The 21,096-nt window shown below is 48.1% G+C and overlaps 1 protein-coding gene across 2 annotated transcripts in view; it reads left to right on the forward strand.

Annotated features, from left to right (window-relative positions):
• The first annotated feature begins 3,044 nt into the window (after window positions 1-3,044).
• Window positions 3,045-21,096, forward strand: part of LOC120018783 (histone-lysine N-methyltransferase MECOM-like) — a 106,023-nt gene continuing 87,971 nt past the window's right edge. For both annotated transcript variants that reach the window (XM_038961990.1, XM_038961991.1), the window contains exon 1: window positions 3,045-3,254. In XM_038961990.1, coding sequence (XP_038817918.1) covers window positions 3,078-3,254 — 177 coding nt within the window. In that variant the 5' untranslated portion in view covers window positions 3,045-3,077. The remainder of the gene's footprint in view (window positions 3,255-21,096) is intronic.

The raw sequence follows: 21,096 nt of genomic DNA on the forward strand, positions 1-21,096 counted from the left end.
TTATAATCCAAAAGTAGTGTGAAATGCACTTGGAAGCAACATGTAAATAGAGGCTTTGTTTGCTGGCGTTCTATAAGAACTCCCCCGTGTTCTGCCAAATCACCCTCGTACGGCAATGTTTGCAAACACAAAAAGGGGTCTATGGGGTCAAAAGTAGTGCACTATAAATAAATCCTTTAGACTCCTTTGGCAGAGACACTAGTCGGCAAGCAGACATTCAGTGGGCACATGTCAAATAACACCCTATTTTCTATAGTGCACCACTTTAGATCAGAGCCCCATAGTGCTCTGGTAGAAGTTGTAGTAGTAGTGCAGGGTTTACCGTGGCATCTGAGATGAGTACCCTTTCACAATACTGAGCCAAACCAAGCTGAGCTGGCCTTGTTACGCATGCACCCACCATAGTTGCCAGAATCATGCTGGAAAGGACAATGTGAAAAGCATGAATAGTTTGGTTTGAGTCGGCTCTATAGCGGGAAAATGTTATTGTCACCTGTGGTCAATGTCGGTGTTGTAACAGAGCGGACCACACTTCCTCGTCAGGGCTAGTCAGCCACGTGCGGCCTGGTCCCAGCCCGGCGAGGGTTCAAGGGTCGGCCTGTGGTGTCCTTTCTCACTGTACTCACAATTAACCTCCGCCGACCCGGCCTCAGCTTCCTCTGTTTTCACACAGCGGCTGAGTGATGAAGGTCAGGAAAGGGAAATATAAAACAGTTTAGAACAGCACAATGCTACCGTGGAGCCTGTGGACCCGCCCAGCACCAAGCCGAGCCCCAGCTAGCCAAACAATCTGAACCAGCGGCTGCTTTACTATTGACTCTCTCTATCCCTCACTCTGTCTCTCACTCTCACTCTTGCACTCTCTCTCTCTCTCTCTTGCTCTCACTCCCCCTGCTCCCTCCCTCCCTCCCTCCCTCCCTCCCTCCCTCCCTCCCTCCCTCCCTCTCTCTCTCTCTCTCTCTCTCTCTCTCTCTCTCTCTGTGTTAGAGGTGTTTCTGGGCTACTCTACTATCACAGTAGAATCAAGCCCTTTCCTTCTCTTCAGACACTTGGCCCTGTTATCACAGCCCTGCACCACTTTCCTCCGTCTCCTGTTTATTTTAACTACCCCTACTGATCAAATATTTGTGTTTGGACCTTGTATATTTTCCCATATTATGTTCAATTGAAGATGGAAGATGTAGAGACGATCCTTCCTCATGGTCCTTAGTGTTAGGTCATAGGTGAGGGGAGGACTGGTTTTTCACTCTGGGTCGGAGAAGGCATAAGCCTCACTCACAACTCTCACAGGGCCATGTTAACTGTAATATGTCATTGATTTGCGCTTGATTACATGACTATTGACTTGTTCTGCATCTATCTGTGTGTTAGAAAATCATAGACTATGTAGGCTGTAAGTATAGGCTACCGAGTTTACCCTGATGGTGTATTTGTAGGACAATCATCTCCAGCTTCCAATTGGCTCATTCATCTCCCCTCCTCTCCCCTGTAACTACACTACATTACCAAAAGTATGTGGACACCTGCTCGTCGAACATCTCATTCCAAAATCATGGGCATTTATATGGAGCTGGTCCCCCCTTTGCTTCTATAACAGCCTCCACTCTTCTGGGAAGGCTTTCCACTAGATGTTGGAACATTGCTGCGGGGACTTGCATCCATTCAGCCATAAGAGCATTAGTGAGGTCGGGCAGTGATGTCGGGCTATTAGGCCTGGCTCGCAGGCGGCGTTCCAATTCATCCCAACGGTGTTCGATGGGGTTGAGGTCAGGGCTCTGTGCAGGCCAGTCAAGTTCTTCCACAAATACCATTTCTGTACGGGCCTCGCTTTGTGCATGGGTGCATTGTCATGCTGAAAAAGGAAAGGGCCTTCCCCAACCTGTTGCCACAAAGTTGGAAGCACAGAATTGTCTACAATGTCATTGTATGCTACAGCGTTAAGAAATCCCTTCATTGGAACTAAGGAGCCTAGCCCGGACCATGAAAAACAGCCCCAGACCATTATTCTTTCTCCACCAAACTTTATAGTTGGCACTATGCATTCGGGCAGGTAGCGTTCTCCAGGCATCTGCCAAACCCAGATTAATCCGTCAAACTGCCAGATGGCAAAGCGTGATTCATCACTCCAGAGAACGCGTTTCCACTCCAGAGTCCAATGGCGGCGAGCTTTACACCACTCCAGCCGATGCTTGGCATTGCGCATGGTGATCTTAAGCTTGTGTGTGGCTGCTCGGACATGGAAACACATTTCACAAAGCTCCCGACAAACAGTTCTTGTACTGATGTTGCTTCCAGAGGCAGTTTGGAACTCGGTAGTGAGTGTTGCAAACGAGAGCAGTGTTGCAACTGGCGGTCCTGTTCTGTGCCCTTGTGTGGCCTACCACTTCGCGGCTGAACCGTTGTTGCTCTTAGACGTTTCAACTTCACAATAACACCACTTACAGTTGACCGGGGCAGCTCTCGCAGGGCAGAAATTTGACGAACTGACTTGTAAAGGTGGCTTCCTATGACGGTGCCACATTGAAAGTCACTGTGCTTTTCAGTAAGGCAATTCTGTTTGTCTATGGAAATAGCAGGAAACACCTGTCAGCAACGGGTGTGGCAGAAATAGCCGAATCCACTAATTTGAAGCGGTGTCCACATACTTTTGGTGATGTAGTGTATTCCCCAGGTTGCTGCTGTAAATCAGAATGTGTTCTCAGTCAACTTACCTGGTAAAATAAGGGTTAAATAAATCTAATAAATAGTAGTCTACACTGATGCTGTACTTTAGGTAGAAATGCTAGAGCCTCAAGTTCTCTCTCTCTCTCTCTCTCTCTCTCTCTCTCTCTCTCTCTCTCTCTCTCTCTCTCTCTCTCTCTCTCTCTCTCTCTCTCTCTCTCTCCCTTTCTCCTTCAGGTAATGGTGAGGACTTTGCCCTCTACCCCTCTGATGTCATGGATGATGTGTGTGTGTCGGACGGATACCCAGCGGCAGCATCCTCGGACCCCCCAGCAGAGGACCACCCCTCCCCTGGCTTCTCCGCTGACGATGACGCGTCTCCCCTGGAGCCGTCCCCCTTCCACTCTGCCCTCTACATGCCCCAGGACGAGCTGCCCGTTCCCCCTGACTTCCAGCTGCGCCAGTCGGGCGTCCCCGGTGTCGGTGGCGTCCTGGGCATCTGGGCACGGAGGACGCTGGATGTGGGCGAGCGCTTCGGACCATACGTGGGCGAGCAGCGGGCGTGCCTGAGAGACCCCACTCAAGGCTGGGAGGTAGGAGAAACACTTGCTGAACAGGGGATTCTCTTCTCTCTATTCTCTGTTATGGAGGGAGGGAGGGAGGGATGGAGGGAGGAGAGCGGTTCTTGGTTCTTCTGTTAACTTTGTCTCTGCCTCTATGTTGGTCTCTGGGATTTAAGTGGCGTTTGTTGCTGAGTGATGTGAGGTGATCTCACCTCAGCCCAGTCCAAAGGGGTAACAGAGAGCGTCCCCCAGACAGCCCCTCTGCGGTCTGCTCTCTATGCTCTTAACTCAATTCAAATGAAAAGCTATAAATCCTGTCTTTAGCCCCAGTTAAAGACCTACAGCGGCCATCAGCCAATCACAATATTGGCCAGGCCGGGCACACAATCGAAGGCAAGGGTTACAGTACAAGGTCAGAGGTTAGGAAGTCAGGTGCAGCCTCTGTCTGTGTCAGCCCATGTCTCGTTTTACGCAGGGGTATAGGAGGGGGAGGGGAGGGGGGAGAAGGTCGAGATCATAAGGGTATCAGTCTAATTGAGATCCCCCCTAAACAGATCCTCTCCTCTCATTTCGGGATGAGACACCTCCTACTCCTGCGAAAACACTCAGAAGTCTTTGTCCTTCTATAAGACAGCACTAGCAACACCATGCATGACTATCTACTGGTTAACTAACTAACTACCAATCAAACGATCAAACACTAGATAGCATCAATGTCTTTTTGATTAACAAAATCAAGGGTGTAGACAAAATAAAAAAGATTATCTAACACTGGTAAACTATGTTAACCTACAGAAGTCTCCCAACCCTTAAGCCCAATTTTACGCTAGCTGACTCCTCAGTGTTTGTAGAATATCATATCTGGTCTATATAAATAGTTTGGGTTTGGATTTGGTTTGGATGGTGGAACGGTGGTCATGGTTAGACTTGCATCATCGACCATCAGGTCTAACTGAGTGGGTTTGGTTCCGACAGGACCAATAAATGGATTCACTCCCGCGGTACGTTTCTGTTCCAAGCAGCAACTTTTTGTTCATTATTTACTGCTACCATGAGACTCAGCACATCAATTGCCCTAATAGCGAAATGAAATCCTCTCTCTCTCCCTCTTTGATTTTTTATATTTTTTATATTTCACTAACATTGGGTTTGAATATTATTTTTAAAGTATCTATCTCTCCCAGAGAGAGATTTACGGCTGGTTGAACAAGCTCTCGGGCTTTTTCTTTTTTTCCCAGGGAAGGAAATAAAGGAAAAAGGTTTCATGAATTTTAATCCGCTGGTAATTTATGGGGAGCTTGAATAATATGTATTTAAAAGGAGCTGAGGATTATGGGAGAAAATATGGGATGACCGAGGAGGCAGCACTGTATCATTATGTTTAATTACTTCACTGACAGCGGCCCATAACTCTTTCCATTAAGTAAATAAGTTGTAAAGAATTTATGATGAAATGCCACATTATTCAGAACGGATATTCAGTGATGACATCCCTGCATTAAATATGGTAAATGCCGTTAAGAAAGCCTCCATAGAAAGCCTCGCTCCATCGCCGCACGCAAACCGTCAATATGCCAATAAGCAAGAGGGTCTGTAAAAAAAAAATTGATTTGGTAAATGTGAGTTAAGATAGATCTGTTTGCTTTCATCATCAATTCTGCGCGGCGTGCCGGGGTGATGTCACCGACCAGGGAGCGATAAAGCGGTAGCGCCCATCTTGAGCGAGTGATGGAGGGCTGTGAGCGCCCGCCGCCCGGGCCCATGACAGACCGGGGGAAGTTTGTCACCAGGGAGGCCAGTGCTCCACGCCATCACCATAAATTTGGGCATTATTCATAAAGGAATATAGTGAGTTATAGCAGAGATGCTTTATGATTACAGGAATGGGGAGTTATGGGTAAGATAGCTTCAGTAAATAAAAGACAGCCAATGTGGTTGTGAGGGCTGGAGGTTCTCCTGCTTTTCACTGAGGGCACAACAAGCCCAACCGGTCAGACCAGGTGTGTGTGTGTGTGTGTGTGTGTGTGCTCTCATGCATGCGTTGTATACTTTTCTATGTGGTTGCACGACGGATATATACCTTGTTCACATGAGCTTTACGATATTTTCCTCTTTAAAAAAATAAACTCTGCTTGTTTTACACTGTTTCATTTCAAACAAAATGGAGAGTGTGTTTTTGTACTGTATACAGGCTTCTTCTGGATGTCAAAATAATAACAGCTAGAGGACATGAGAGAAGAAAGAATAAAGAGAGAGAGTTTTAGAGAGCAATGCTCTGAAGAAAGAAAGAAAAGAAGAAAGGGTTTATTTGTATTTGACCTGGTAGTCTTCATTAGAACCAGCAGCAGGCTTCCATCGTCTCTCCCTCCTCAATGAGATCTCACAAAAGTTGACTCAAGACCTGCTCAGCCGAGGACTGGAACAAGCACCATTTAGTGGAAACAGCAGGGGAGAGGTGAGGGGTGAAGGGTGAGGGTGTTATCAAGGGTTGATCTATTAGTGGAAAGACAAAACTAACTAACCTGTTGTCTGACAGCCCATGGATCAGCATGTGTTGCCTCCCTATGACATTGGAATGTTATTTTTCTGTATTACTGTTGGATTTGATCAGGTTTATCACTGATAGATTAAAAATACATAAGTATAGCTATAATGTATGTAATGCTGGTATTATAGAAGTAGATCGCAGATATTATTGTCACATAAATTGTGTCTGTATTATATGGGAACAATAATAGGATGAGGGACATACTTTTCCCAAAGCAGTTGAATGTTACTTTTTCACGCGGTGATCCTTTTCCCCCTGGATACTCACAACTAGTCCATATTCGCCTTTCTTTTCTTGAGCCATGGGGCACATTGAAATTCAAACACTGTTTGTGTTCGTCCTCCTCAGCTCACCCCACCAGCAACAATGAGAGAGACGGCCCAGCGAGAGAAAGAGTTATCCTCCAACTCAATGAGTTTTCACTGGGGTTCACCCACTGCCTCCCGCTTCATCACACTGGCCCACGGTTTACGGGTCCGGTTCATCACACTGGGCGGGGCAGGGGGGGTTTGAGGGGGGGGGGGGGGGGGGACTCAGGGCCTTTGTGCATCTCTTGAGTGGGGGGTGGGAGGAGGGTGGGTGGTGTGGTGGAGATTAGAAGTGCTGGGTGAATGGGGAGTCGAGGATTAGGTGGGCTGGTCTGGTCTGGGCCTGCTATCCAGCACAGGGCACAGTAAGGAGGGGAGGAGGTGCGTGGAGCCTCTCTGCTGGTTGTCATTCAGATACCACATCAAGACCGGCAGCTAGACACGACTAAGGAGGGCGGGAGGGAGGTAGAGCTTTAGGCAGGTTGGGTTCAGGAGGAGAGAAGGGAGGGAGGTAGAGCTTTAGGCAGGTTGGGTTCAGGAGGAGAAAAGGGAGGGAGGTAGAGCTTTAGGCAGGTTGGGTTCAGGAGAGAAGGGAGGGAGGTAGAGCTTTAGGCAGGTTAGGCTCAGGATAGAAGGGAGGGAGGTAGAGCTTTAGGCAGGTTGGGTTCAGGAGGAGAAGGGAGGGAGGTAGAGCTTTAGGCAGGTTAGGTTCAGGAGAGAAGGGAGGGAGGTAGAGCTTTAGGCAGGTTGGGTTCAGGAGAGAAGGGAGGGAGGTAGAGCTTTAGGCAGGTTGGGTTCAGGAGGAGAGAAGGCAGGGAGGTAGAGCTTTAGGCAGGTTGGGTTCAGGAGGGGAGAAGGCAGGGAGGTAGAGCTTTAGGCAGGTTGGGTTCAGGAGGGGAGAAGGGAGGGAGGTAGAGCTTTAGGCAGGTTGGGTTCAGGAGGGGAGAAGGGAGGGAGGTAGAGCTTTAGGCAGGTTGGGTTCAGGAGGGGAGAAGGCAGGGAGGTAGAGCTTTAGGCAGGTTGGGTTCAGGAGGGGAGAAGGGAGGGAGGTAGAGCTTTAGGCAGGTTGGGTTCAGGAGGAGAGAAGGGAGGGAGGTAGAGCTTTAGGCAGGTTGGGTTCAGGAGGGGAGAAGGCAGGGAGGTAGAGCTTTAGGCAGGTTGGGTTCAGGAGGAGAGAAGGGAGGGAGGTAGAGCTTTAGGCAGGTTGGGTTCAGGAGGAGAAAAGGGAGGGAGGTAGAGCTTTAGGCAGGTTGGGTTCAGGAGGGGAGAAGGCAGGGAGGTAGAGCTTTAGGCAGGTTGGGTTCAGGAGGAGAGGGGCGGGCCGGAGAGGGCGTGTTTTTTCTGCGCGGATAAGCCGTTGTCTTGAATGAATGCAGATGTCTCCTAACTGTCCCTCTGTCCCGTGTCTCCGACGGCCTGTCACCTCTGTCACCGGGGGAGAAAGAAGCCAAAAGAGTCTCACTCCCACCCAAAGGGACCGTTAATCCGCTGGCCCCAGCCTCTTTGACTGTCCCAGAGATGAACCCACACTGCAGCGTAGAGAGCCTGCAGCCACTGGGGAGGGATAAACCTCTCTGTCATTCACCAGCTTTCAATGAACACACACTCTGAGACTCTCTCTCACACACACAAGTACTTACAAATTCCAAGTAAGGTGGCCTGGCCTTGGGAACGATCTGAAAACAAAGTATCAGTGTATTGTCGTAGTCTTAATTCAACAGCAGTGAAATCATTACAGCACATTTTCAACTTCCCTTACTACTCCCACTAAATGATTGCTAACTGGTGTCGTCGTGTTTACAGTTATAAGATGCGTTCCGAGTTTCAATGACCGATGCCGCCTATAGCGTTAATGAATTGTAAGGTGGACAAAAAAATGAATTGAAATCTGTGGTGGCGTGTAGGGAGAGGCAGAATGTCGGGTCACAATCCAGAAGCCAGTGTACTGGAGTCAGTGGTGACCTAACAGCCCCCATCCATCCATCCATCAATCCTTCCATCCATCAATATATTCCTCCCTCCCTCCATCCATCCCTCTATCCTTCCATCCCTCCATCCCCCCATCCCTCTCAGAGCCTGGATGTTGAGGTTGAACATGAACACTGCTACTGAGCACAAATATTATTTATAGAGGCCTCGTTATCCCACAGACACCTAATTGTAATGAGAGTTAAGCTTGCAAATGAAACCTGGCTCTGTTTCCTGGTCTTAGGAAGGATGTGTGTGTGTGTCCGTGTACGTGTGTGTGTGTGCATGCGTGTGTTTGTGCGCTGAGTGAGTTAGTGAGGGAAGGGGGCTCCATTGTTCCAGTGCAGCCTGCAGCATGACTGTGACTGTGGCCCTCTGCGTATAGGGACCTTCTTCACCCCCCCCCCCCTCCATCAACCCGCTTACTGTTGGGGGAAATAGAGCTGTGCCCAGCCACCCTAATCAGCTTACAGCGCTAATTCAGCCCCAGCTTCAGTGCCTCAGCCCCAGCTCCAGCCCCATCTCCAGACCCTGCCGCAGTCCACAGTCCAAGTCCTAGCTTCAGCCTCTACCAGGCAGAACACATTACCAACATCCTCCATCCCTGCATTCTCCACCTATCCACCAGCTCCAGCTTTGCCTCTGCTACAGGTGGGGGCCACACAGCACCCTTCCCCGTTTACTTGGAGTGTGCTCCATCTTCTTAAACAGGCCCTGTGGGGTGTGTGTGTGTTTACAGTTTGTGTGTGTGTGTGTGCGTGCGTGTGTCTGCATCTGCATGCATTCCATTGTCCACTCTGCCCCCTTTCGGGGCGATGAGCTTCCCTCCAATGTGACTGGAGGTCGATTGTCTTGGAGAGATGGTGTCTATTCAAAACAAAAAGACAAAAAAAGAGAGGTTGGGGGTCTTTCTCACTCCCTCTCATTTGATTAGTAATCCCTTTCTTTGGTCTAATCTGTCGTGTTTGGTGGTGGTGGAAGGGTAGCTTGGGGGGAGAGGACTGTTATTATTGACGTTCTAATCTCGTGTGAGAGGAGCGAGGAAAGGCGAGCCACATTCAAAAGGGAGAGACAGAAAGAGAAAGAGAGAGAGAATTCCACTCCACGAGAGCACCGAGCGCGCATTCCAACAGTCTTGTCTCTAGGCCACTCTTCTCTCTTTTAGTCCAAGAGAAAAAAATAACTTTACAAATTAACGATTTCCCCCCTCTCGTCCTAGCCCGCTCCTCCCTCCTTCTCCTCCTCTCCTCCCCTCTCTCTCCCTCTCTCTGTCTGGCTGTGGTATCTCAGCAGGGAGGGGAAGCTAGGTTAACTAATTGAACAGGGTCAGAGTGAATTGCTGCAGGACAAAGACAGGCATCAGTGGCCCAGCCAGAGGAAGGTAGACCCACGACAACAATGCCAGGTGAAGGAGAGTGTGGATGGTGCGGGACGGGTAGTCTGAGGGGTCAGGGGTCACAGACCTTATTAGATCTCTGGAGAATAGGGTGACGTGTTTGGGTGGCGGGGCGGGGGGGGGGGGGTTCACCTGGTAGAAAGGCTACAATAGAGAGGGGGAGGGAGGAAGTTTTGGGGGGGGGGGGGCACTCCATTAAAGCTAACTTCTGAACAGCGCACTCAGGCCAGACAAGTGTCTGCACACCAGATGCCCCATACTAGGCAGTGCAACATATCCTATAGGAAGGCCAAAGGAAATGCACAGAGCTTAAGTCAAACACAATGACCTATGTCTGTCTATTCGTTTGTCTATGTTGTGTCTCTATAGGTACAACCAATCTCCATTGGTTGATTCTAAAAACAGGTGCCATTAGCTTGTATCTTAGGAACTTAGTATAAATGGTAATACTGCCTTGTAAGACATGCTATAAGACATGCTTTATTATGTCTACTCTCACCAGCTGTTTTTTCACTCTGAGTATGTCTCTGCTCAGATAGGATGTGATGGCACATCTGTATAAGGGTCTTTAAGATCACACACCTCCCTAACTGTCTTCTCTGTCTCCCCTAGCATTAAATCAAATCAAATCAAATGTTATAGGTCACATACACATGGTTGGCAGAAGTTATTGCGAGTGTAGCAAAATGCTTGTGCTTCTAGTTCCGACAGTGCAGCAATATCCAACATGTAATCTAACAATTCCACAACAACTACCTAATACACACAAATCTAAGTAAAGGAATGGAATAAGAATATATACATATAAATATATGGATGAGCGATGACCGAGCGTCATAGGCAAGATGCCAGGTGAAGGAGGGTGTGGATGGTGCGGGGCGGGTATAAAAGACAATATATACATATGAGATGAGTAATGTAAGATATGTAAACATTCTTAAAGTGGCATTATTAAAGTGACTAGTGATCCATTTATTAAAGGGTGATTTCAAGTCTGTATGTTGGAAGCAGCCTCTCTGTGTTAGTGATGGCTGTTTAACAGTCTGATAGCCTTGAGATAGAAGCTGTTTTTCAGTCTCTCGGTCCCAGCTTTGATGCACCTGTACTGACCTCGCCTTCTGGGTGGAAGCAGGGTGAACAGGCAGTGGCTCGGGTGGTTGTTGTCCTTGGTGATCTTTTTGGCCTTCCTGTGACATAGGGTGCTGTAGATGTCCTGGAGGACAGGTAGTTTGCCCCCGGTTATGCATTGTGCAGACCGCACCACCGTCTGGAGAGCATCTGTGCATCTGTAAAAGTGTGTGTGGGTTTTAGGTGACAAGACAAATTTCTTCAGCCTCCTGAGGCACTGTTGCGCAGCCTCCTGAGGCACTGTTGCGCCTTCTTCACCACACTGTCTGTGTGGGTGGACCGTTTCAGTTTGTCTGTGATGTGTACGCCGAGGAACTTAAAACTTTCCACTTTCGCTGCTGTCCTGTCGATGTGGATAGGGAGGTGCTCCCTCTGCTGTTTCCTGAAGTCCACGATCATCTCCTTTGTTTTGTTGACGTTGAGTGAGAGGTTGTTTTTCTGACACTATACTCCGAGTGCCCTCACCTCCACCCTGTAGGCTGTCTCGTCGTTGTTGGTAATCAAGCCTACTACTGTTGTGTCGTCTGCAAACTTGATGATTGAGTTAGAGGTGTGCATGGCCACGCAGTCATGGGTGAACAGGGAGTACAGGAGGGGGCTGAGCACACACCATTGTGGGGCCCCAGTGTTGAGGATCAGCGGGGTGGAGATGTTGTTTCCTACCTTCACCACCTGGGGGTGGCCCGTCAGGAAGTCCAGGACCCAGTTGCACAGGGCGGGGTTGAGACCCAGGGCCTCAAGCTTAATGAGGAGCTTGGAGGGTACTATGGTGTTGAATGCTGAGCTATAGTCAATTAACAGAATTCTTACATAGGTATTCCTCTTGTCCAGATGGGATAGGGCAGTGGGCAGTGTGATGGCGATTGCATCGTCTGTGGACCTGTTGGGGCAGTATGCAAATCGTAGTGGGTCTAGGGTGTCAGGTATGGTGGAGGTGATATGATCCTTGACTAGTCTCTCAAAGCACTTCATGATAACAGAAGTGAGTGCTACTGGGTGATAGTCATTTAGTTCCGTTACCTTAGCTTTCTTGGGTACAGGAACAATGGTGGCCATCTTGGAGCATGTGGTGACAGCAGACTGGGATAGGGAGAGATTGAATATGTCTGTAAACACACCAGTCAGCTGGTATGCGCATGCTCTGAGGACATGGCTTGAGATGCCGTCTGGGCTGGCAGTCTTGTGAGAGTTAACACGTTTAAATGTCTTACTCACGTCGGCCACGGAGAAGGAGAGCCCACAGTCCTTGGTAGCGGTCCGCCTCGGTGGCACAGTATTTTTATTTTTATTTTACCGTTATTTTACCAGGTAAGTTGACTGAGAACACATTCTCATTTGCAGCAACAACCTGGGGAATAGTTACAGGGGAGAGGAGGGGGATGAATGAGCCAATTGTAAACTGGGGATTATTAGGTGACCATGATGGTTTGAGGGCCAGATTGGGAATTTAGCCAGGACACCAGGGTTAACACCCCTACTCTTACAATAAGTGCCATGGGATCTTTTAATGACCTCAGAGAGTCAGGACACCCGTTTAACGTCCCATCCGAAAGACAGCACCCTACACAGGGCAGTGTCCCCAATCACTGCCCTGGGGCATTGGGATATTTTTTAGACCAGAGGAAAGAGTACCTCCTACTGGCCCTCCAACACCACTTCCAGCAGCATCTGGTCTCCCATCCAGGGACTGACCAGGACCAACCCTGCTTAGCTTCAGAAGCAAGCAAGTAGTGGTATGCAGGGTGGTATGCTGCTGGCTCTTTATTATCCTTAAAGCGGGCAAAGAAGGTGTTTCGTTTGTCTGGAAGCAAGACGTTGGTATCCGTGACGTGGCTGGTTTTCTTTTTGTAATCCGTGATTGTCTGTAGACCCTGCCACATGCGTCTTGTGTCTGAGCCGTTGAATTGCGACTCCACTTTGTCTCTATACATCACCCCTTTCTCCAGTGTGCACTACCCTCTCTCTCTGTCACACACATACAGTACATGTACTCTCACTCAGAAACACACACCTTAAATCGCAAAAACCCACGTTCACACACACAGTCACCCAGACAGGAGTGAAAATGAGGAGACCCTTAAATGGGTGCACAGGAAGCCGAGGTGATGAATTCTATGTGCGGGGATACGTCCACCCAGCTCACAGTTACCTTATCTAGGGGCTCCCTTTAAACACACTGCTGATTGTTTCCAAATGGTCTCCTGGTGGGAGAGAAAGAGAAAGAGGGGGGAGATTGAAAGAGAGAGAGAGTTTGTGTGTGAGAGAGAGAGAAACAGAGCATAGAGGGAGAAACAGAGAGAAATACGGGCGCTCCAGGCACAGCCAGGCAGGACTTTTAGGCTATCTTACATGGTTATTATGTCCTAGAATTCTCCTAGCAGTGTGTGTGTGTTTGTGCGTGCATGCGTGTGTGTGTGTGTTTGTGTGTGTGTGTTTGTGTGTGTATGCATGTGTGTGTGTGTCATTTTCTCCTAGTAGCTCGTTCCTGTGTGTTATATGAGTTTGTGTGTGTGTGGGAGCGTGTAATGTGACCATGTCAGTTTTGGAAATGTGTGTGCGTCTCACTCGCTCCCTCTCTCCCTTGTCCCAGTTCAAAGGCTAATGGGTGTGGGGGTCTGGTTTGAGAGCTCATTACCAGGTTAAGAGCTAAAACACAGGCAGGCAGGCCAGCATATTCAGACCCTGACACAGAGCAACACCATAGTCCTCTTCCAATTACTCCATATTGCTCCTCCAATTACGGTGGAGCAGATCCAACGGGAGAGCTGCCACCGTGGAGAGGAAGCAGAGGCCCAATGGCTGTAATGAGGTCCTAACCCTTACAGTGGGCCGTTATGGGATAATGCTTTAATTTGAGCCATATGATAGCCATTGCGTGTCTAAGTTATTGAAAAGTCAATATTTGTGAGCTTACCCTCACCTCTTATGTGGCCTGGGTTCTGAGAGTCGTTGTAGACTCCATAGAGAGAGAGAGAAACACAAGGGGTATTGATACGGTACCCTGTGGCACACCTAAGAGCTATCGCTTAAGACTAACACCCAAAACTTGATATTGACGTATACCCATACCAGGCCTGAGTTCAAATAAGTATTTGAAAATACTGTCAAGTACAATTTGGTAGACTGTTTTGATTTTACAAATAACAATTCAAATTGTTTTGGGCTGTGTATTTGAATATACTCAAATTCACAGAAAAAGTATTTTAAATACCAAATAGTCAAATACTCATGTATTTGAACCCAGTTCTGACCCATACCATATTATTAGTGCCCTGAGTTTATCCTTACCAGTGACCACATAACTTGATCAAGAAGAACTCTGGGCCCTACTCTAGTTGAACTCAGGGTCTATCTCTTACCGTTACACATTGATCCCATTAACACATGTGGATCCATGTAGCTGTGTTTGAGTGAGTGTGTGGAAGCGTTGGGATCATCCAGTCAGATCTGAAATAAACACTACCTTATTTCATAGTTGTGCTTTTCTTAGAAATCATCTCAGCAAAAACATATTGCGGTGTACTGTACATATGCTGTGAATCAGGTTTCATTTGTGCCAAGCTATATTTGCTATTTGTTTACATTCAGATCAACTTCAGGAATGTTATTTTAACTTTGTTACATCGGTATCTTTTTCATATCCAACATTGTTCATTGTTTAAAGAAATAAATGAAGTAATAAAAAGCCAACTCTTATTGGATTAGACGGCCAGAGTATCTTCATGTGTTTTCCGTTACTCTTTCCTAAACTTCTGTGTGAGGTAAGTGACTGAGGCTAGACATGGCAGTCACCCTGCAATCCACAGATAAATGCAGCCCACTCATCCGCGGACAAAGTGGGACAGATAAAGTTTCTCCTCCAACTGGGAGAGGGTGTGAGAGAGAGAGAGAGAGAGAGAGAGAGAGAGAGAGAGAGAGAGAGAGAGAGAGAGAGAGAGAGAGAGAGAGATAGAGAGAGGGTATACAGAGAAAGGAAGAGAAAGTAACAACAGGATTATGAGAAGGTAGAGCGAGAATGAGAGAGAAATGAGAGGTGGCGAATGAGAGGGAGAAAGCAACAATGATTGAGTTGAGAGAAGAGTAAAAGAGAGTGAAGGAGAGAGAGAGTAAGAGGGATAAAGGAGAGAGAGAAAGAACGAGAGAGAGCTAGAATAATAGAGCAATAGAGTGAGAGAGAGAGAATGTCAGAGTGAATGAAACAATGAGCGAGTTAAAGGATGTACGTGTCTATTGTCAGTGAGAGATTGGGAGGAAGAAAAGGGACATGCACTGACTGGGATACAGATTCCCCGGCGCTTTGAAGGGAACGTTCTCAAGTGTCCCCGTGCAGTCCCATAATAGGATTTTCCAGACTCCAGCAGGTATTCTGAGTGGGACTTTGTTTCTCAGGACTCCCAGATAAGGGTTAATGGAGCCCGATGGTTCCTCGGCCGCACAGACGCTCGGGGAGGCTACGCCACTCTCACCCATTGGCCTGCTTTGTCAGCACCAATCCGTCAGAAAGGATTTCTCCCCCGGACTAACACTCAGCAGCCATTTCTGACACATCCAACGAACTTAATTGTTGTCTCCCGGTCCTGGCACAGGCCTGTCAAGTCCTAACGAGTTAGCATCTTCCACAGGGATGAGAGACAGTCTCACGGAAATCAATTTCTCAGCCGATTACACTTTGTCATCAGCCAAAACAAAAAAATTAAAGGACAGAGGGCAGAGCTGTGGGATCTCTCTTCTCTCTCTCTCGCCTCTGATTGTTCCCTCATTTTCTTCGGCCCATTTTTATGGTCGCTTCCTTTCCCCTCCAAGACACATTATGACAGGCATTGTAATCTCTTTAGAGCCATGGGGACCCTCTCTTTCACACTCCTCTCTGGCCCTGAGTGACAGCGGAACAGGGTCCAACTGCTCCCCAGGACACGGAGCCATAAATCACCCCACCGCCTGGCACGGCTGGTGTACTGCTGGACCGGCCTACACTTCCTGAACCATTACCAGTTCCTGCAGGGGACAAAAAGGCCTTTGTGGGTTTCTTTGGGCAAGCCAGATACAGGTCCTCTCCCTTTGAGAGCGCTGAGGTTTATGAGCGATGCTGCCGAAAGGGGCTGTGGGAGGGCAGGCCAAACCAGAAGGAGAGAGAGGGAGTGGGGGGGTGGGAGGTTAAGAGGGAGAAAAGGATAGTCCAAGAGATGTGACAAACAGAAAGAAGAAGATCATAGCAAGAAAAAGAAAGAGGGAGAGAAATTGAGAGCATTGCCATGACTACCTCCTGTAAAGTGCCTACGTTTTGGCCCTCCCCACTGGGAAAAAACTTTGTTTCACATCATTTCAACCCCCAAAAATCTATGTGATGACATTGAATCAACGTGTGGAAACGTAATTGGATTTGCAAACTTCTAACCAACTTTCACACAACTTTTAACCTCAATCCAATTACACTGTGAAATGTTTTGTTGATTTCACGTTGAATTCACGTTAGTTGACAACTCAACCAAATATAAATAAATGAACTGACGTCTATGCCCAGTGGTTCTTCCTTTATCTAACAGATTCCTATTCTTTACCCCACCGCTCTACTTTCACTTCAAGAAACTATAGAAACAGACAGCAGTTCAGTGTCCCAGACCAGCCCTCTTCATGATGATCCTCTTCATGCAAACAGAGGCCACTATTTTACCTCAGACAAAACAAAATGAATAAAGCTAGGTGCAAAACTGAAAAAAACATTTCAGGCTTGCCCTCACCAAAAGTGGCCTCCCACACCCCATTTCCCCATCCTCCATCCAACCTCCATCTTACCTCAGTTCTTCCACGTGTCCACCTCAGCGTCAGCCAGTTAGGGACGACTGTTTTCTTTCGGACACAGATTAAGACATTACAACCGCCCCAGGCCCCAGGCCCCAAGGGGGACCATGTTGGGATGCTGTTGTGAAGCTTCTGACTCCGCCGTAAATCTGGTGTGGGTGTCCCATCTCCGCGGTGCCTGTGCGATGAGAACGCCAATGAGGCGTGAGGATGAACATTCCTGGGCCGTTCTCACAGAAACCCCTGGGTTTTCGCTCTCTGCAAAGTAACACTTTTCTCACACTTCTGACTGGTGCGTCTCTCTGCAGCTGCCCAGTTGTCTATCTTTCCACCCTACTGGAATGGCGCTCTCATCCATACTCCCGGCCTCTTAGTGTAAAACCTTTCACGGGAACCTTGCTTATTTAGCGTATAGCGCCGTGTTTGTGTTAAATGATGAATATGAGACACCGTCATGTGTGTTATTCCACTGTCTATGAAAGATCGTTCCACTGCCAAGCGGCTGTGCACCAATGTGGATTTTTCCCATAATCCACCAGCATTAGTGTGTCTGTGTTGTAGTCGAGCCACAGAGCCCTCAGTGTGTGAAGTCTGTGGAGTCTGCTAATATAATGAGTAGAGAGTAGAGACTGTGCATGGCCATGAATACACTGGCAGGGAACAGCCTTGTTAAGACCAAGTGTCTGGGAAAGATTGTGGTTATTCTGGGTTGTAGAAGGTAATGGGGGAGATTTGTGGTCGGTAGTGGTAGCAGTCGGGGGACTGTGTGTGGTTGTTAGGCCATAGAAATAGAATTACTAGAGGCGAGAAAGCCTCTCAGACCACAGCAATTTGATTGAACCACTCATGGGAACACGCAATATGGCCGCCGGTCTGCACATCACAGAACATTGACTTGAATGAGAATGTCTGCTCTAGAAATTATATTTCTATGGCCAGGGCTGTGGCAAACAGGTTGTACTTGGTGTAGCTCTAGTCTACTGTGTGTGGTTGTCTGGGTTGTGCTGGGTTCTGGGCCCTGTGTACCTCAGACTCTCCTCACGGGTCAGGCCTGTTGGAGCCTCATCCTGCTACAGCCTCAACCTACTGCAGCAGTGGCAGGCTGGATCCGGGGCCTGTGGACCTTAGTCTCTCCACACAACAGACAGGTTAGCCACGTTAGCCAGATTTTTCACCCAAATGGAAATTCTGCCTGTCACCTCTCCTGCCGCCTCCAACCGCCTCCCCTGTCCAATCCGTCACTCCACGCCGCCGGCCGTGCAAATAGGCCTGCCACTCTCACTGTCATCAGGGTAACGGATGTCCAGTCGTTACTACAGGGCGGGGCGAGGTGCACCCAGGTCCACTCCCCAACCCACCCTCTCTGGTGATGAGCCTCCCCTCCCTCAGCAGTTGGTTAGGAAGGAAGGGCAGTGTAGAAAGGAGGAGGCGGGTTAACACCCCCCATCACTCCCCCTCCCCTCTACCCCATCTCTCTGGTCCGGTCTCAAAAGCAACCATAAGAAGAAAATAAATCGTGTCCACCGCCCGGACTGGTAACCCAAACGGCCGTCATAAATAACGGGGGCCTATTTGAAGGGGAAGATGGGGGCATTAGAAGCTATTTACACTGCGGTAGCCATGCCATCGATCACGAGCAGGCGGCCCATAGATAAGAGCGCTCTGATGTCATGGTTATTTATGATGATCTCTGACAGTAAGGCTACAAAGGGATTTTCCGGCCGACAGCTCAATCCGTTTTTTGGGGATATGATGCATTCTGTCGTCAGGGAAACAATCAGCGGTGGCTGCTACAGCGGCCGGCGGAGCGCCACGGATGCCTGCCCCTGATACACAACCCCTCAATCCAGCCCTCTCTCCCTCCCTCGCCACCCAGACAAATGGCATAAGTGTGATTAGGCTCATAAAAAGGGGTGGGAGGGGACACCTCTGAGCCAGTTATGTCTCTGTCCCACAGCATCATGTACAGTAGTAGGAGACTATGAGGCTACATGGAAGCCTATGGAAGAGCATATAGAGAGTGTGGACACACACATGTTCGCTGGGGCTGGCCTTACACACACGAGGCCCTAGCACGCATACAGTACCAGTCAAAAGTTTGGACACACCTACTCTTAATTTTTACTATTTTCTACATTGTAGAAACTAAAACTATGAAATAACACATTAAACTTAAACTGAAACTATGAAATATCGCATATGGAATCATGTAGTAACCAAAGAAGTTAAAGAAATCAAAATATATTTCAGTTTTCAGATTTTTGAAAGTAGCCACTCTTTGCCTTGATGACAGCTTTGCACACTCTTGGCATTCTCTCAACCAGCTTCATGAGGAATGCTTTTCCAACAGTCTTGAAGGAGTTCCCACATACGCTGAGCACTTGTTGGCTGCTTTTCCTTCACTCTGCGGTCCAACTCATCCCAAACCGTCTCAAATTGGGTTGAGGTCGGGTGATTGTGAAGGCCAAGTCATCTGATGGAGCACTCCATCGCTCTCCTTCTTGGTCAAATAGCCCTTACACAGCCTGGAGGTGTGTTGGGTCATTGTCCTGTTGAAAAACAAATGATACTCCCACTAAGCGCAAACCAGATGGGATGGCGTATCGCTGCAGAATGCTGTGGTAGCCATGCTGGTTAAGTGTGCCTTGAATTCTAAATGAATCACAGACAGTGTCACCAGCAAGCACCCCCACACCATCACACCTCCTCCATGCTTCACGGTGGGAACCTTTGCGTCTCACAAAGACACGGCGGTTGGAACCAAAAATCTTAAATTTGGACTCATCAGATCAAAGGACAGATTTCCACCGGTCTAATTCCCATTGCTCGTGTTTCTTGGCCCAAGCAAGTCTCTTCTTATTATTGGTGTCCTTTAGTAGAGGTTTCTTTGCAGCAACTCGACCATGAAGTCCTGATTCACACAGTTTCCTCTGAACAGTTGATGTTGAGATGTGTCTGTTACTTGAACTCTGTGAAGCATTTATTTGGGCTGCAATCTGAGGTGCAGTTAACGCTAATAAACTTATCCTCTGCTGCAGAGGTAACTCTGGGTCTTCCTTTCCTGTGGCGGTCCTCATGAGAGCCAGTTTCATCATAACACTTGATGGTATTTGCGACTGCACGTGAAGAAACTTTAAAAGTTCTTGAAATGTTCCGCAGTGACTGACCTTCATGTCTTAAAGTAATGAGGGACTGTCATTTCTCTTTGCTTATTTGAGCTGTTCTTGCCATAATATGGACTTGGTCTTTTACCAAATAGGGCTATGTTCTGTTTACCACCCCTACCATGTCACGACACAACTGTTTGGCTCAAACGCATTAAGAAGGAATTTGATTAGTTTAACACTTTTTTTGGTTACTACATGATTCCATATGTTTTATTTCATAGTTCTGTTGTTTTCACTATTATTTTACAATGTATAAAATAGTAAAAATCGAGAAAAACCCTTGAATGAGTGGGTGTGCACACGCATGCGCATGCACAGGCACACGCCGACCAGGGCACAGAGATTACTGTAAGGTGTAAAAAGCTGTCTTAAGCTGAAAAAATTGTCCAAAGAGAAAGAGAGAGAGAGTCCCTGGGCTATAGCAGGAGAGGTGGAGAGGGGTGGAATGAAGTTAAGAACAGGAGTTTGGCACGGCTCCACTCTTTCTCTGTTTTCAGTCGCCAGCTCCTCGAAGCAGATGCAGGAATATTGTGAATATTAGTGCAGAACTTCTAGCCTGGGTCCAATCTCAGGGACTCTCCAAGAGAAGGCAGGCTAGATGCGGGCTTCGAACGCTCATTACCCCCTCAAGACTGCCCCTACCTATTCTCCACACCCCCACCTCCTCCTCCTCAATACACTCACGACTTCAAAAAAACAACACAAAATGCATAAAACAGCAAAACAACAAGATGTGTGGAGTCTAAGTCCTGCCCAGCCCTGATAACAGTTGCCGGGGCTTTAAATAAGCAAACTCATGTGGCCGTTTGATGTGTCCCTTATCTTGGCAACTAGAAACACTCCCAGAGTTCTACAGCGAGATCAAATTCCTTGCAATTAATCTGCCGGTTTTTTATATAAAAAACGTTGTCGGAAAAAACACTCAAGCACAGGCCGTGTCCACACGCGGCATGGCACAGCGCTTCCGGGGGCTTTCATGCTGCTAATGAGAAAGTGTGCAGAGAGAGAGAGAGAGAGAGCTGGGGAAGTATTTGAGTGTAACTCCTTACGGACTTGTTGTGTAGCTCCTTAACACCACATGGTTAATCTCAGATGAGCAGAGAGGGAGTTTATAGGTGATGACAGTTGAGAAGGAGAAACCGTCCTGGCACAGAAGAGCTCTCACAGAGGAGTACAAAGAGTCAGCGGAGGGGGGCATTACTCACAAAGGGGTGGGGTGTTCAAGGGGAACAGAGAGACACAATACAACGGGGTCAGCACTGGGTCATCTAAAGTCCATGAACTGGAGGCTCCTGTGTGCTGTCACAGGCATGAGCAGTCCCATCCTCACCCAGAGACACACAGACAGACGGACAGAGTTACAGATACTCACCACAGCATGCACACACACACACACACACACACACACACACACACACACACACACACACACACACACACACACACACACACACACACACACACACACACACACACACACACACACACACACACACACACACACACACACACACACACTCAGACAGTGTATTAGGAGGAGTGTGTGTGGGTGTGGGGG

Source organism: Salvelinus namaycush, chromosome 23 (assembly GCF_016432855.1).
Source record: "Salvelinus namaycush isolate Seneca chromosome 23, SaNama_1.0, whole genome shotgun sequence".
Lineage (NCBI taxonomy): Eukaryota > Metazoa > Chordata > Actinopteri > Salmoniformes > Salmonidae > Salvelinus > Salvelinus namaycush.